General features: G+C 37.2%; 2 protein-coding genes across 46 annotated transcripts in view; one reads left to right on the forward strand and one right to left on the reverse strand.

The window, feature by feature from the left end:
* The window catches only part of LOC149127787 (centromere protein U-like), a 133,193-nt gene that overhangs the window by 85,777 nt on the left and 30,318 nt on the right, over positions 1-17,098 (reverse strand). The gene's annotated exons all lie outside the window — the stretch shown is intronic.
* Positions 1-17,098, forward strand: part of LOC127485527 (anoctamin-5) — an 85,647-nt gene that overhangs the window by 25,673 nt on the left and 42,876 nt on the right. For 15 of the 34 annotated variants that reach the window (XR_016228966.1, XR_016228964.1, XR_016228969.1 and 12 more), the window contains exons 3-4: positions 365-413; positions 15,761-15,829. Coding sequence is in view for 13 of the 34 variants with exons in the window: in XM_089325580.1 (XP_089181706.1) it covers positions 390-413; positions 15,761-15,829 (93 nt within the window). In the remaining 21 variants the exon portion in view is untranslated. Of the gene's footprint in view, positions 1-364; positions 414-7,118; positions 7,239-15,760; positions 15,830-17,098 lie in introns of those variants that run through there. The other 19 variants (XR_016228960.1, XR_016228962.1, XR_016228952.1 and 16 more) reach the window with 5 other exon arrangements.

Below are 17,098 nucleotides of genomic sequence, written 5' to 3' on the forward strand. Positions count from 1 at the left end.
GGCAGGATGTTTACCACTCCTGCTAGGCTATCCAATGTGTTGGCTTAAACTTGTTCATAATAGCCCCTTATGATTTTTATTTCTAAGGCATCTGTTGTAAAGTTTTTACTTTCAATTCTGATTTGATTGGATTCTTCTCTCTTTTTCTTAATCTATTAAGGGCTATGTTGGGTTACTTTTTCAGAGCAGTAACTCTTGATTTTATTTACTTCATGTGTTTTTTCTGTTCTCAATTTCATTTATTTTTTTTTCTGATCTATATTTTTCCATCCTTTTGCTAATCTTTGGTTAATTTTGGATGTGTTTGCTTCTTGAAGCATGTGTTAGACTATTAATTGAGGATCTTTTTTCCTTTTTAATGTAGGTATATATTGTTATGAATTTTCCTCATGGACCTACATTGGCTGTATCCCGTGAGTTTTGATATGTTGTCTTTACATTGTCATTTATTCAAGACATTTTATTTTTTAAATTACCATTTTATTTTTTGACCCATTGATTACTCAGGAGCATCTTGTTTAATTTCTAGTTATTAGTGAATTTCTCAAAATTCCTTTTGCTATTGACTTCTAGTTTCATACTGTTGTGGTAAAAATACAACATGAGATATGATTTTGATCTTTTTGAATTTGTTAAATTTTGTGTGTGTGTGTGGAGGCCTGTGTGATGGCACAGAGGGTAAAGTCACTGCCTGTGATGTCAGCATATTATACATAACACAGTCCTGGTTTAAGCTCAGTCTGTTCCACTTTCTGTTCAGCTGCCTGCTAATGTGCCTGTTAGGGCAGCTGGGAATGAATCAAGTGCTTGGGCCCCTGCAATCCATGTGGAAGAACCAAATGGAATTCCAGGCTTCTGGCTTTGTCTTGGCCCAGTCCCAGCTGTTGCAGACATTTGGGAAATGAACCAGAAGATGGAATATTTTTTTTTCTCTCTGTCTCTCCCTCTTTCTGATTACTTTTGATATATTTAATGTCTGGCTTCCTTGTACCCATCAATAAACAAACCAACTGAACTTTTCTAGGCTAATTGAAGACAATGTTTAGTAAAACTGTACTGAATTCATTTGTTTTCTTATTGGTGAGTGTAGCAGTATGGTAAATTTTTAGAGGTCTCTACTTCAGAACTGAGTGAGCAAGATATTTATTAACTTCATTTGCTTGCTGATATATTTAGGTGAGCTAGTGGAGTTCATTCAGGGGGCCACAGTAGATAGCATCACATACATATGAAATGGGATTTGGAGCATGTATTTAGAGACTGCAGTTTCCCACGATTCTAACCAACAGTTTTGGTATCAATTTAATACCATAGAAGATATTCATCTTTTTGTATTTCTGCATAGAGAACCTAAAGTTTTTATTTTTGAAATTTCAATGCTCCCCATAGTAGAGCTTCACCTGCCCTATTTAATACAGTAGTACAAAAATTGGCATGTGTTCAAAATTATGTCTTCATCCTCCTTAAGAACACAAAGAAATAGTTTCTTTAACCAGTCTACTGTTGATGGTCATTTGGGTTGATTCCAGGTCTTAGCTATTGTGAATTGAGCTGCAATAAACATTTAGGTGCATACAGCTTTTTTGTTTGCCGATTTGATTTCCTTTGGGTAAATTCCAAGGAGTGGGATGGCTGGGTTGTATGGTAGGGTTATATTCAGGTTTCTGAAGAATCTCCAGACTGACTTCACTAGTGGCTTTACCAGTTTGCATTCCCACCAACAGAGGGTTAGTGTCCCTTTTTCCCCACATCTTGCCAGCATCATTTGTTGGTAGATTTCTGTATGTGAGCCATTCTAACCCAGGTGAGGTGAAACCTCATTGTGGTTTTGATTTGCATTTCCCTGATGACTAGTGATCTTGAACATTTTTTCATGTGTCTGTTGGCCATTTGGATTTCCTCTTTTGAAAAATGTCTACTGAGGTCCTTGACCCATCCCTTAAGTGGGTTGTTCATTTTGTTTTTGTGGAGCTTCTTGATCTCTTTGTAGATTGGTTATTAAGGCTTTATCTGTTGCATAGTTTGCAAATATTTTTTCCCATTCTGTCGGTTGCCTCTTCACTTTCCTGACTGAAATTATGGGACATGTACTCTATAGAATACTATATAGCAGTAAAAAAAAAAAAAAAAACAAAGAAATCCTGTCATTTACAACAAAATGGAGGAATCTGGAAAACATCATGCTGAGTGAAATAAGCCAGCCACAAAGGGAAAAATACCATATGTTCTCCCTGATTAATAACAACCTACCAAGCACCAAAAAGGAAACCTGTTGAACTGAAATGGACACTATGAGAAACAGTGACTTGAACAGCCCTTGTCCTGAATGTTGATGAACAACTTAATACTTTATCCCTTTTAGTATTTTTTGTTCTACTTAATACCATTGGTTGAACTCTTTAATTAACACACAGTTATTCTTAGGTCTTTAAATTTAACTGAAAAGTGATCCTTGTTAAATATAAGTTTGGGAATAAGAAAGGGAGAAGATGTACAATTTGGGACATGCTCAAGCTGACTTGCCCCAAACAGTAGAGTTAGAAATGTGCCAGGGGACTCCAATTCAATCCCATCAAGGTGGCATGTACCAATGCCATCTCACTAGTCAGATCTGGCTGATCTGAGATGGCATTGGTACATGCCACCTTGATGGGATTGAATTGGAATCCCCTGGTACCTTTCTAACTCTACTGTTTGGGGCAAGTTAGATTGAGCATGTCCCAAATTATACATCTTCTCCCTCTCTTATTCCCACTCTTATATTTAACAGGGATCACTTTTCAGTTTAGTCTCAACACTTAAGAATAACTGTGTATTGATTACAGAATTCAACCAAAAGTATTAAGTAGAACAAACAAACAAGCAAATACTAAGAGGGATAATGTATTAAGTTGTTCATCAACAGTCAGGGCAAGGGCTGATCAAGTCACCGTTTCTCATAGTGTTCATTTCACTTTAACAGGTTTCCTTTTTGGTGCTTGGTTAGTTGTCACCGATCAGGGAGAACATATGATATTTGTCCCTTTGGGACTGGCTTATTTCACTCAGCATAATGTTTTCCAGATTCCTAACAGGTTTTTCATATGGATTGAAGGCACCCGGGTACTTGAGCCATAACCATCTACCTCCTAGAGTGCACATTAGAAGGAAGCTAGAATGAAAGCAGGGCCAGGACCTGAATCCAGACTCTTCAAAATGAGATGCTGGTGTCCAAACAACATCTTAACTTCCACAACAAACGCATGCCTCCCAAATATCATTGATTACCCAAGATATTTTTTTGGTAATTGCCTTGGTATTTTAAATAATGATTATGGTAATCGAAGATTGGAGACAATTCATGATTTAAAAAATTAAATGATATTTTCTCTTCTAGTATATTAGGAAGTCATGAGATATTTTTAAAATAAACTCTGTGTAAGCTTTCTATACATATATACATAAACTTTTGCATATGTAATATCTGCATCATCTCAGTATAATTATAGTAATTCTGTTTTCTTTGCCTGATCAATCAACTATCAAGGTATACATAACAGCGTATCCATTTTACTCTGTATTTTTATTATTCCAATGTTTTTCTTCATTATCATTTTTTCTCTTTCCTTCTTAATTAAGTTCCACAAATATTTATTATTTAAAGCTATCCTTTAAAGGATTTAGGGAGGAGAGGGCATATGACACAGCAGTTAGGATGCTGCTTGGGTTGCTCACATCTTATGATGGAGTGCTTGGTTCAAGTCACAGCTCCTCTAGCTTCCTGGTAATGTGCAACCTAGGAGGCAGCAGATGATGACTCAAGTACTTGGGTCCCTGCTACTCATGTGGGAGACCTTGATTGAGTTCCAGGCTTATAGCTTTTGTCTGGCCCATCCCTGGCTGTTGCAAGCATATGGGGAGTGAACTAGCAGATGGAAGATTCATATTCTCCCTCTCCTTCTCCCTCCTCCTCCCCCCCCTCCCCATCTCTCTCCCTCCCTTTTAAATAAAGTTAAAATAAATAAAATGTTCAAAAAGGAGTTCTGGGAATTTGAAGTCTCTTGCCCATTGGCTATTGGTTTCTTTCAATTTTTTCCCCCTCTTTCCTCCTTGCTACCTCTCTCCCCTCCAGGATTGAATATCACACACACAGATAAACAATTATAGAGTGATCATACTAAAGTTTGTGTATATGTTTCTTGGAATCTTTAATTCTGGGTAGGAAATCCTAACTCTCTATCGGTTGCTTCACAGCCTGCAAAATGGTACAATTTGTTCCTGTGGCAGCATCTTATGGTAAAAACCAGCGCTGAATGATGCTGCTTTTGCTCTGGATGGCTGCAGCAATAGCATGGGTCATTTTTCTTCCAAGGAGTACTGTTGATTTGTTGGGACTTTCTCACTGATACCTAGTTCCCAGGGAATTGAAGTTTCAGAATAATGATTCTTAATCTTTTTTAGATCTGATGGAATCTATACCGTCTTTCTAAAAATGTACATACACACACACACACACACACGCACACATGCACAATCTATATAGCTTCAGAGGTTTATCAAGCCACCAGGAATATAGATTTATGTATCTAAGAATAACTACATCATTCAGAGAAGCCACTCAGATGTTTGTTCCTTTATAAATAGGCATTTCTAAGCACAAGTTAAATATGAGCACAAATACTCATACTATAAAATATGATCTAAAGATATAAATGGCATGTTTGGAGCCCAAAAAAAGCACAATGTGTTTTAATAACATTCAGTTATATATAACAGAATTAAGATCTTTCTGCCCCAGTTAACTGGTTTTTAACTGTCTTAAGACATGTACCTCATGGTGATTTACAAGGTTACTGATGTTTCTTTTTCTTTATATTAAGAAAAAAATTCACAGCTTAAACTTAAAATACCACATAATGATAGAAGTTTGGGTCATCCTAAGTCATCCTGGTTCTAAGGAACAAAATAAATATACTCATTATTATTGTACACTCAGGAAAAGAATTAGAATCCCTATTCTCTTAGGTATTTTGTTGAGTCTTTGTCAAAAATGGAGTGTAAATTTTGTCCCCTTTGCACATCTTCAATCAATAGTACCACCCTTCTGGATCACAGTTGAGCTTGTTTGTATAATATGATCACTTATAAATATGGTAGATGTCAAAATTCTTACATACATGCACACAAATATGGCTGCTACAGACATAGGGCAAGAGAACTATTGCTTTTTCCTTCTGATTTTGTATTTTGAGTAAATATAGTCAAATTAGAACCATTTGTTCTAATTGGCTTCCACAAATTGATGAATTTCATAAGATAAGCTAATACTATGATGACTTACAAGAATGAATGGTTTTGTTGGTTTTGCTTTGTTTCCTTTTCTTTTCCAAAGTGATTTTCAATCAAACTTATATGTAATAATAGCTGTTACATAGATATAAAATACCACAAATTGAACATGACCACAAATTGAACATGAGCTTCCTAACTTATTCATACCTGACTGACTTACATCCGCTGTCTTTTATGGGAGATCCATCTGGCCTGACTTAGGTGAAAAATGGTATAGAATACTATAAAACAATACTTACAGACATAAACTATTAGAAATACCAGTTGTGCCTGGTTGCTCCTCTTCCAGTCCAGCTCTCTGCTGTGGCCCAGGAGTGCATTAGAGGATGGCCTAAGTCCTTGGGCCCTGCACCCACATAGGAGACCAGGAGGAGCACCTGGCTCCTGGCTTTGGATCAGTGCGGTGTGCCCGCTGCAGCATGCCAGCCGCAGTGGCCGTTGGGGAGTGAACCAACGGAAAAGGAAGACCTTTCTCTCTGTCTCTCTCACTGTCCACTCTGCCTGTCAAAAAAAAAAAAAAAAGAAGAAGAAGAAGAAGAAGAAAAGAAATACCAGTTGTGAAGATTAAAATCATCGAACTTCCTATTCATGGGTTAGCTAAAGCAATTGGAAAGGTGCCTCATTGACATCCAATAAATCATCTATTTCTGTAATTCTATGTGCCACACTTAGGCTATTATATATAATATATATAATATATTATATTATAATATAATATATATTATACAATATATAATATAATAAAATATTATTATATTATTATATTATTATATAATATTTTATTATATCATATAATTTTTATAAATATATTTTATTATATAATATAATTATATTATATAATAATTATATATCTTATTATAATATATTATTAATTATATAATTAATATTAATCAATTAATTAATATAATTAATATATAATTAATATTATATAATTATATAACATATAATTATATTATAATATATTATAATATATTATATATATTATATTATATAATATATATAATATAATATAATATAATAATATTAAGTATTACATATTTTATATTAACTGTGAAAAGCCAAATCAGCCACACATAAAATTCTTTTAGGAGTTCTCTAGTGTTTTTGCTATTTTGAAAGAGAAATAATTAACAGGCAACACAGCATATGAAATTTAAAGTTTTAAGTTTAGTTATTAAAGCAAGCGAATTTGTATAGATTTAAACACAGGATTGATTTTGTTTCACATGAGAAATCAGTGTTAAAGATTAATTTGCATGAGTATTTACTTGCTATAAGACCAACTAGCAGGCTCCCAGCTTTCTAATCTTTAACTGCATGTTTATTTTGTTTTATTGGTGACCAAATTTTAGATAATCGAGCCTGCATTGTGGAACAGCAGTTTAAGCCACTGTTCACAATGCTGTAATTCCCTATTGGAGCAATGAATCCTGGCTGTTTCACTTCTGATCCAGCTTCTTGCTAAAGATCCTGGAAAGGCAGCAAGAAGGTGGTCCAAATACTTGGATCTCTACCACCCACGTGGAAAATCTAAATGGAGTTCCAGGCTCTTGGATTTGACCTGACCCAGCCTGGGCTGTTGCAACCATTTAGGGAGTAAAGCAGTAGAGAGAAGATCTTTTTCTCTCTGTGTCTCTCTCCCTCTTGCTCACTCTCTCTGTCAGTCTGCTTTTTAAAGAAATGAAATAAATCTTTAAGAAAACAAATATTAGGTAATCATTTCCATGTTTTTTGCCACTTGAGAATAAAAATAGAATTTAAAATTGTGCCATTTATGTCTCCTACAGTTTCAAAAAAAATGAGCAAAGCAAAGATTCTATCTTCTTCCGAGATGGGATTAGGCAAATTGATTTTGTACTTTCCTATGCTGATGACTTAAGGGAAGATGCAGAAATAAAAGCGGTAAGTGCCTATGTGAGAAACACAAGAATAACAAAAAGAAGTATATTCTATATTTTGATGTGGATATTCACATTGAATTACGTTGTAAAAAGTCAGAGACTTCCGAAGTGTTATTGAAAGCTGAAACTGAGTGAAAAGACTACAAAATAGGCAGCCGAGTAATGAATGTGTGATGCCAATTAAATTTACTGGATGTTTTAGAGACAAAGTCCTTTTACTTCTCCTCCAAGAAGCTGAGGTATTTTAGACAGCTCACATTAGATATTAAGTGTGGCCACCAAATTGCGGGAGTTTTTGAAAATAATAAAAATCTTTTCAGTGAAAATACTATTTTGAAATTGTAGGATGAATTTATCCAATCTGCAGTGGACTTTGTATTATATTGTAATTATGATCCTATTTTATTTTCATTATGGCAATTGACACTTTCAAAGCTGATATTCTTTGTTCACTTTTATTTATTTTTTAGAAAGCTTTTATTTAATAAATATTAATTTCATAGGTACAGCTTTAGGAATTCTTCCCCATACCCACCCTCACACTTCCACTCCCATCCCACCTTCTGCTCCATCTCCCATTCCATTCTTCATTAAGATTCATGTTTAATTATCTTTTTATACAGAAGACCAACTCTTTACTAAGTAAAGATTTCAACAGACACAGACACACAAAGTATAAATACTGTTTGAAGACAAGTTTTACTGTTAATTATCATAGAACAGCTCATTAAGGACAGAGGTCCTACATGGGGAGCAAGTGCACGGTGACTCTTGTTGATTTAACAATTGAAACTCTTATTCATGATGTCAGTGATCACCTGATGCTCTTATGAGCCGCCAAGGCTATGGAAGCCTCTTGAGTCCACAAACTCCATCAGTATTTAGACAGGGCCATAATCAAATGGAAGTTCTATCCTCCCTTTGGAGAAAGGTACCTCTTCTTTGATGGACCCTTCTTTCCACTGGGATCTCACTCATAGAGATCCTTCATGTAGATCATTCTTTGCCAGAGTGTATTGGCTTTCCATGCCTGAAATGCTTTCATGGGCTTTTTAGCCAGATCTGAATGCCTTAAGGGCTGATTCTGAGGCCAGAGTGATGTTTAGGGTGTTTGTCATTCTCTGAGTCTGCTGTGTGGCCTGCTTCCCATGTTGCATCGTTCTCTCCTTTTTAATTCCACCTGTTGTTATTAGCAGACACTTGGTCTTATTTATGTGATTTTTTTGACACTTATTCCTATATATATGTTACACGCTTAAAATGATCGCTTTAACTAGTAAGATGGCATTAGCACCCACTTTAATGGAATTAGGAGTCCCATGGCAAAATTTTTAGCTTTACCCTTAGGGGTAAGTCCGAGGGAACGTCTGCCGAACTGTACATCTCCTCCCTCTCTTATTTGGGCTCTTATTTTTTACTGTGATCAATTTTCAATTGGATTTAAAGACTTATGAGTAATTCTGTGTTAAGTAAAGTGTTCAACCAATGATATTAAGTAGAAAAAGAAAAGAGTAAAAAAACTAAAATAATAAACTGATCCTCTAAACTCAAGACAAGGGCTATTCAAATATTTGTTCCTCATAGTGTAAATTTCACTCCTAGATGTTTCCTTTTAGGTGCTCTACTAGTTGTCACAGATCAGGGGGAACATATGATATTTGTCTGTTTGGGACTGGTTTATTTCACTAAGTATGATTTTTTCAGATTCATCAATTTTGTTGCCAATGTCCGGATTTCATTTTTTTTTTTTTACCACTATGTAGTATTCCATTAGTACATATCCCATAATTTCTTTATCCAGTCTTCTGTTGACTGGCATTTAGGTTGATTCCATGTTTTAGCTATCGTGAATTGAGCTGCAATAAACATGGAGCTGCAGATAGCTCTTTTATTTGCCGATTTTATTTCCTTTGGGAAAATTACAAAGGGTGGGATGGCTGGGTCCTATGGTAGGACTATATTCAGATTTCTGACATACCTCCAAATTGTCTTCCATGCTAGCTTTACCAGTTTTCATTCCCACCAACAGTGGATTAGGGTACCTTTTTCCCTACATCCTCACCAGCATTTGTTGTTTGTTGATTTCTGTGTGAAAGCCATTCTAGCTGGGGTGAGGTGAAAACTCATTGTGGTTTTGATTTGCATTTCCCTGATGGTTAGTGATCCTGAACATTTTTGCATGTGTCTGTTGGCCATTTGGATTTCCTCTTTGAAAAATGTCTGTTTAATGGGGCCGGCACTGTGGCAGAGCAGGTAAACACCCCGGCCTGAAGTGCTGGCATCCCATATGGGTGCGTGTTCTAGTCCCGGCTGCTCCTCTTCCAATGCAGCTCTCTGCTGTGGCCTAGGATAGCAGTAGAAGATGGCCCAAGTCCTTGGGCCCCTGCACCCATGTGGGAGACCCGAAAGAAGCTGCTGGCTCCTGGCTTCAGATCAGTGCCGCTCTGGGCATTGCGGCCATCTGGAGAGTAAACCATTGGATGGAAGATCACTCTCTATCTGCCTCTCTGCCTCTCTTCTCTCTGTATATCCCTGACTTTTGAATAAATAAATAATTCTTAAAAAAAAAAGAAAAATGTCTGTCTAAGTCCTTGGCCCTTCTCTTAAGTGGGTTGTTTGTTTTGTTGTTGTGGAGTTTTTGATCTCTTTTTAGATTCTGAATATTAATCCTTTATCAGTTGCATAGTTTGTGAATAATTTCTCCCATTCTGTCGTTTGCCTCTTCACTTTCCTGACTGTTCCTTTTGCCTTTCAGAAACTTCTCAATTTGATGTAATCCTAGTTGTTAATTTTGGCTTTGGCTGCCTGTGCCTCTCGGGTCTTTTCCAAGAAGTCTTTGTGCCAATATCTTGCAGGAATTCTCCAATGTTCTCTAATAATTTGATGGTGTTAGGACGTAGGCTTAGATCTTTAATCCATGTTGAGTGAATATTTGTGTAAGGTGTAAGGTAGGGGTCTTGCTTCATTCTTCTGCATGTGGGAATCTAGTTTTCCCAGCACCATTTGTAGAATAGACTGTCCTTATTCCAGGAATTGGTTTTAGCTCCTTGATCAAATATTATAAGTTGGCTGTAGATGTTTGGATTGATTTCTGCTCTGTTCCATTGGTTTATCCATCTGTTTTTGTACAAGTCCCAGGCTGTTTTGATTATAACTGCCCTGTAGTATGTCTTAAAATCTGGTATTGTGATGCTTCCGGCTTTGATTTGTTGTGTAAAATTGCTTTAGCTATTCGAGGTCTCCTGTGTCTCCATATGAATTTCAGCACCATTTTTTCTAAATCTGAGAAGAATGTCTTTGGTGTTTTGATTGATATCACATTGAATCTGTACCTTGCTTTTGGGAGATTGGACATTTTGATGATATTCATTCCTCCAATCCATGAACATGGAAGAATTTTCCATTTTTCTTTTTGTGTCTTCTTCTATTTCTTTAAGGTTTTGTAATTCTCATTGTAGAGATCTTTAACTTCATTGGGTAAGTTTATTCCAAAGTATTTGATGGTTTTTGTAACTATTGTGAATGTGATTAATCTTGAAGTTCATTCTCAGCTGTGGCATTGTCTGTGTATACAAAGGCTGTTGATTTTTGTATACTGATTTTATATCTTGCTACTTTACTAAACTCTTCTATGAGTTCCAATAGCCTCTTAGTGGAGTTTTTGTATCCTCTATATAAAGAATCATGTCTTATGCAAAGAGGGATAGTTTGACTTCCTTCTTCCCAATTTGCATCCCTTTGATTTCATTTTCTTGCCTAATGGATCTGGCAAAAAACTTCTAGTACTATATTGAATAGCAGTAGTGAGAGTTGCCATCCCTGTCTGGTACCAGATCTCACTGGGAATGCTTCCAACGTTTCCCCATTTAATAGAATGTTGGCTGTGGGTTTTGTCACTCCCCCTCTTCATGGAGGAACGACACAGGACCCTGCGCTGTTCTTTCGTCTGCTCGGCCCTCCCCGGGTTTGCTGCTGGTTCTTCCCGGGTTGGCTACTATCCCTTCCACCTCCGTGGAAGGGCAGTTCCCCCTGGCCACATTCCCCACTTCCGCAGGGGAGCGGCACACCGCCGGCCGGCTTTCTCGGGGGGCTGCACAGGTGTTCCCTCAGATGTTCCCCTTAGATGTTCCTCATAGATGTTCCTGGTGCATGCCGTCTCTCTCCTCCTTTATAGTCCTCCTCCGCCAATCCTAACTCGGCTGCCCACACGCCGAGTACGCTGCTCTCCAATCAGGAGCAAGTCCTACAGTTTATTGATTGAACTGGAGGCAGCTGTGCAGAAGCTGTTTACTTCTCTCCCAGCGCCATATTGTGGGAGAGCAGATGCATAGAATAAGTCTTAATTCCAGTAACTTAGTCCAGTCCGGATTGCTCCCCACAGGTTTTTCATAAATTGCTTTGATTGTATTGAGGAATGTTATTTCTATACCCAATTTGCTTAGAGTTTTCATCATGAAAGGAAATTGTATTTTGTCAAATGCTTACTCTGCATCTGTTGAGATAATCATGTGGGGTTTTTCTTTTTCAGCAGTTTGTTAATGTGGTGTATCACATTGATTGATTTGCGAATGTTGAATCATCCCCGCATACCAGGGATAAATCCCATTTGGTCTGGGTGGGTGATCTTTTCATGTGTTGTTGGATTTGATTGGCTAGAATTTTGTTGAGGATTTTTGTGTCTACGTTTATCAGGGAAATTGGTTTGTAATTCTCTTTCTCGGTTGCGTCTTTTTCAGGTTTATGAATGAAGGTGATGTTGGCTTTGTAGAAAGAATTTGGGAGGATTCCCTCTCTTTCAGTTGTTCTGAATAACTTGAGAGGAATTGGAATTTGTTCTTCTTAAATGTCTGGTAGAATTCAGCATTGAAGCCATCCAGTCCTGGGCTTTTCTTTGTTTGCCTGTGTTATGGGTCTATTTAGGTTTTCTATGTCTTTATGGCTCAATTTAGGTAGATTGTATGTGTCCATGAATCTATTTCTTCTTGGCATATAGCTCTTTGTAATAATTTTTGATGATTCTTTTTATTTCTTTGGTGTCTATTGTTACATTTCCTTTTTAATCTCTAATTTTACTGATTTTGTTCTTCTCTGTCGTCTTTTTGGTTAATTAGGCCACTGGTGTGTCACTTTTGTTTATTTTTCAAAAAACCAGCTCTTCCTTTTGCTGATCTTTTGTTATGTTTTTTTTTTGGATTCAATTTTGTTGATTTCTTCTCTAATTTTAATTATTTCTTTTCTCCTAGTAGTTTTGGCCTTGGTTTATTCTTGTTTTTCTAGATCCTTGAGATGCATCAATAGCTCATTTATTTGGTGCTTTTGCAATTTTTTTAAAGATTTATATTATTTAATTGAAAAGTTTCAGAGAGGTAGAGACAGGAGAGAGGTCTTCTATCCGCTGGTTCAATCCTCAGATGGCAGCAACTGCCAGAGCTGCACTGATCCAAAACCAGGAGCCAGGAGCTTCTTCCAGGTCTCCCATGTGGGTACAGGGGCCCAAGTATTTGGGCCATCCTCCACTGCTTTTCCAGGCCATAGCAGAGAGTTGTATCAGAAGATGAGCAGTTGGGTCTTGAACTGGCATCCATATGGGATGTTGGCGCTTCAGGCCATGACTTTAACTGACTGAGCAACAGCACTGACCTCCAATTTCTTGCTGTTGACACCTATTGCTATAAACATTCTTCTTTTCACTGCTTTTGCTGTATCATGGAAGTTTTGATATGTTTTGTTGTCATCTGCATTCGTTTCCAGAAATTTTTTTATTTTTTTTTATGTCTTCTATGACCCACTTCTCATTCAGGAGCATGTTTTTCAGTCTCCATGCATTTGCATATGCTCTAGAAATTCCTGACTTCCTGATTTCCAACCTCATTCCATTGTGGTCCAATAAGATTCATGGTATGATTCAGTTTTTGAATTTGCTGAAACTTGCTTATGGCCTAGTATATGGTCAATCCTAGAGAAAGATCCATGCACTGCTGAGAAGAATGTGTATTCTGGAATTGTAGGGTGAAAAGTTCTGTAGTTATCTGTTAGTTCCATTTGGTCTATAGTTAGATTAATTCTGCTGTGTTCTTGTTGATTTTCCATCTGGTTGATCTGTCCATTGCTGAAAGTGGAGCTTTGCAGTCCTCCAATACTATTGTATTTGAGTATAAGTCTCCCTTTAAATCTCTTAATATTTCTTTTAATTGGCCAGGTTCCCTGTAATTAGGTGCATACACGTTTATAATAGTTACATCTCCCTGTTGATTTGATCCCTTAAACATTATATAGTACCCTTCTTTGACTCTTTTAGCAGTTTTTCTGTTAAAGTTAATATTTTTCTGATATTAAGATGGCTATACCAGCTCTTTTTTGGTTTCTTTTGGCAAGGAATATCTTCTTTCATCCTTTCACTTTCAGTCTGCATATATCTTTGTTGGTGAGATATGTTTCTTATAGGCAGAACATACATGGGTTTTATTTTTTAATCCAGTCAGCCAGTCTGGTCTTTTTTAAAATTTTATTATTATTATTATTATTTGAAAGACAGAGTTAGACAGTGAGAGAGAGAGACAGAGAGAAAGGTCTTCCTTTTCCTTTGGTTCACCCCCAAATGGCCGCTATGGCTGCACGTTGTGCCGATTTGAAGCCAGGAGCCAGGTGCTCCTCCTGGTCTTCCATGTGGGTGCAGGGACCCAAGCCCTTGGGCCATCCTCCACTGTACTCCCGGGCCACAGCAGAGAGCTGAACTGGAAGAGGAGCAACAGGGACAGATCCAGCACCCCGACTGGGACTAGAACCCGGTGTGCTGGCGCCGCAGGCGGAGGATTAGCCTAGTGAATTGCGGTGCTGGCAAGTCTAGTCTTTTGACTATGGAGTTGAGGCCGTTTACAATCAAGGGGAGTATTGATAAGTAATGACTTTGCCCTGCTATTTTTCCAAAAATATTCCTAATTTTTACTTTGAACTTCCTTTGATCTTTTACTGAGAGATTTTATTCCTTTACCTTCTTTTGTAGTGATGACCATGTTTCTGTGTGCAGCACATCAGTAAGCATCTTTTGTAGGGCTAGATGGGTGATGACAAATTCTTTCCATTTCATTTTTTGTTTTAAAAGATTTATTGATTTATTTGAAAACCAGAGTAACACAGAGATAGGAGAGACAGAGAGAGGTCTACCATCAGCTTGTTCATTTCCAATTGGCCACAACAGGCGGAACTGTGATGATCCGAGGCCAGGAGCCAGGAGCTTCTTCCAGGTCTCCCATGTGGGTGCAGGGGCCCAAGCACTTGGGCCATCTTCTGCTGCTTTCCCAGGCATAGCAGAGAGCTGGATCAGAAGTGGAGCAACTGGGTCTCGAACCAATGTCCGGGATGCCAGCACTGCAGGCGGCTGCTACACCACAGAGCTGTCCCCTCAATTTCTATTTGTTATGGAAATTCTTTATTTCACATTCATTCATAAATGAGAGCTTTGCAGGGTATAATATTCTGGGATGACAGTTTTTTTTTTCTGTTAATCTTGGACTATATCTTACCACTCTCTCCTAGCCTGTAGGGTTTCTGATGAGAAGTCTGCTGTGAGTCTAATTGGAGATCCCCTGAAAGTAATCTGGCATTTCTCTCATGCACATTTTAGAATCTTCTCTTTATGTCATTTGGACTTGGGTAGCTTCTATTTCTTTCCCAGGCCATAGCAGAGAGCTGGATCAGAAGAGGAGCAGCTGGGACAAGAACCGGCACCCACATGGGATGCCATTGCTGCAGGCCAGGGCTTTAACCTGCTGTGTCACAGCGCAGGCCCTGATACAGGCCTATATTGTACAGTGTTCAATATCTACCCTCATTTTGGTGAAAACATTCAAAATCCTCTCTCCTAGCTTTTTAAAAAACATATTATACATACTCAAGACATGCCTATTTGAAGATTAGTGTTTGAAGATACTGTAATTAAGTATTTTAAAATTTTAGTGTGTATTTTGTTATACTTTACTCACAGTTCAAGCAAAAATATTGATGATCAGTGAATTGTTTTTAAGTCTACATAATTTGATTATGTGAACTAATGACCTATAGTTTAATTTGATTTTTCTCTGTGTGAAGCCATTCTATCCTTCAAGATTAAAAAGTCATATTGACATTTTGGCTTAAAGTTGAATTAAATATATAATTTATTTGCAGAGTATTGAACTTTGTAATACTGAGTCATCCCAAATAACAGCATGATATATTTGTCTTATTGTAAAGCTTTTATTTAAAAAGCAGTATTTTATTCAGTAAAGTTTTTATATGTCTTCCATTAAAAGTTCTGCTGCATATTTCCCAGAGATTATAGGATATATTGGATTTTTATGATTATTGGGAATTATTGTACAGATGGAAAACAGTACATGACATTAAGTTTGACGTAATACACGGAGGCCTTTTTAAAATAACTGGGGTGGGACACAGAACACTTAGAAGTTTGGCCATCGTGTACCAAGTCTCTCATTGAACAAATAAGAATAAAAGTATTCTGCATAATTCTGTTTGTTTTGCTAAAGGAAAGAAGAAAAGAATTTGAGCAAAATCTCCGAAAATCAGGTCTTGAATTGGAAATTGAAGACAAGAGGGTAAGTTTCAATATATATTTATACCTGAATCTTATTTTGTAAAATTTTTATTTATTTAAATATTGTTTGAGATAGAGCACTCTTATCCGCAATGAAGCCAGATAATCCAGACCACAATCCAGGCCAGACTCACACCATGGTCTTCCTCTGGCTATATCAACACAGTCCAAGTCTTCCACATAAGTGGCAAGTGGGATCTCACTCACAGAGATCTTTCATTTAGGGTGGTTGTTGTTGTTTTTTTTTTTTTTTTTTTTTTTTTTTTTTTTTTTTTTGCCAGAGTGTCTTGCCTTTCCATGCCTGAGAAACTCTGATGGGTTTCTTAGCCAGATCCAAATGCCTTAAGGGCTGATTCTGAGGCCAGAATGCTGTTTAGGACACCTTTCATTCTATGATTCTGCTGTGTAGCCTGCTTCCCACGTTAAATCGTTTTCTCCTTTTTCATTCTATCAGTATTCGCAGACACTGGTCTTGTTTATGTGATCCTTTGACACTTAATCCTATCATTATGATCAATTATGAACTTAAACTGATTACTTTGACTAGTGAGATGGCATTGGTACATGCCAGCTTGATGGGATTGAGTTGGAATCCCCTGGCATGTTTCTAGCTCTACCATTAGGAGTAAGTCTGAGAGAGCATGTGCCGAACTGTACTGGTCGTCCCTCTCTCAGTCCCACTCTTATATTTAACAGGGGCCACTTTTCAGTTAAATTTAAACACCTAAGAATAATTATGTGTTAATCAAAGAGTTCAACCAATAATATTAATTAGAAAAACATACTAAAAGGGATAGAGTATTAAGTTGTTCCTCGACAGTTAGGACAAGGGCTGATCAAGTCATTGTTTCTCATAGTGTCCATTTCCCTTCTACAGGTTTCCTTTTAGGTGCTCAGTTAGTTGTCACAGATCAGGGAGAACCTATGATATATGTCCCTTTGGGACTGGCTTAATTCACTCAGCATGATGTTTTCCAAATTCCACCATCTTGTTGCAAATGACTGGATTTCATTTTTTTAGTGCTCTTTAGTATTCTGTAGAGCACATATCCCATAATTTCTTTATCTAGTCTTCTGTTGATGGGCATTTAGGTTGATTCCAGGTCTTAGCTATTGTGAATTGAGTTACAATAAACATTGAGGTGAAGACAGCTCTTTTATTTGCCAATTTAATTTCCTTTGGGTAAATTCCAAGGAGTGGGATGGCTGGATCATGTGGAAGGGCTATATTCAGGTTTCTGAGAAATCTCCAAACTGACTCACATAGTGG

Source organism: Oryctolagus cuniculus, chromosome 2 (genome assembly GCF_051225735.1).
Source record: "Oryctolagus cuniculus isolate XC-2025 breed Fujian yellow rabbit chromosome 2, ASM5122573v1, whole genome shotgun sequence".
NCBI lineage: Eukaryota > Metazoa > Chordata > Mammalia > Lagomorpha > Leporidae > Oryctolagus > Oryctolagus cuniculus.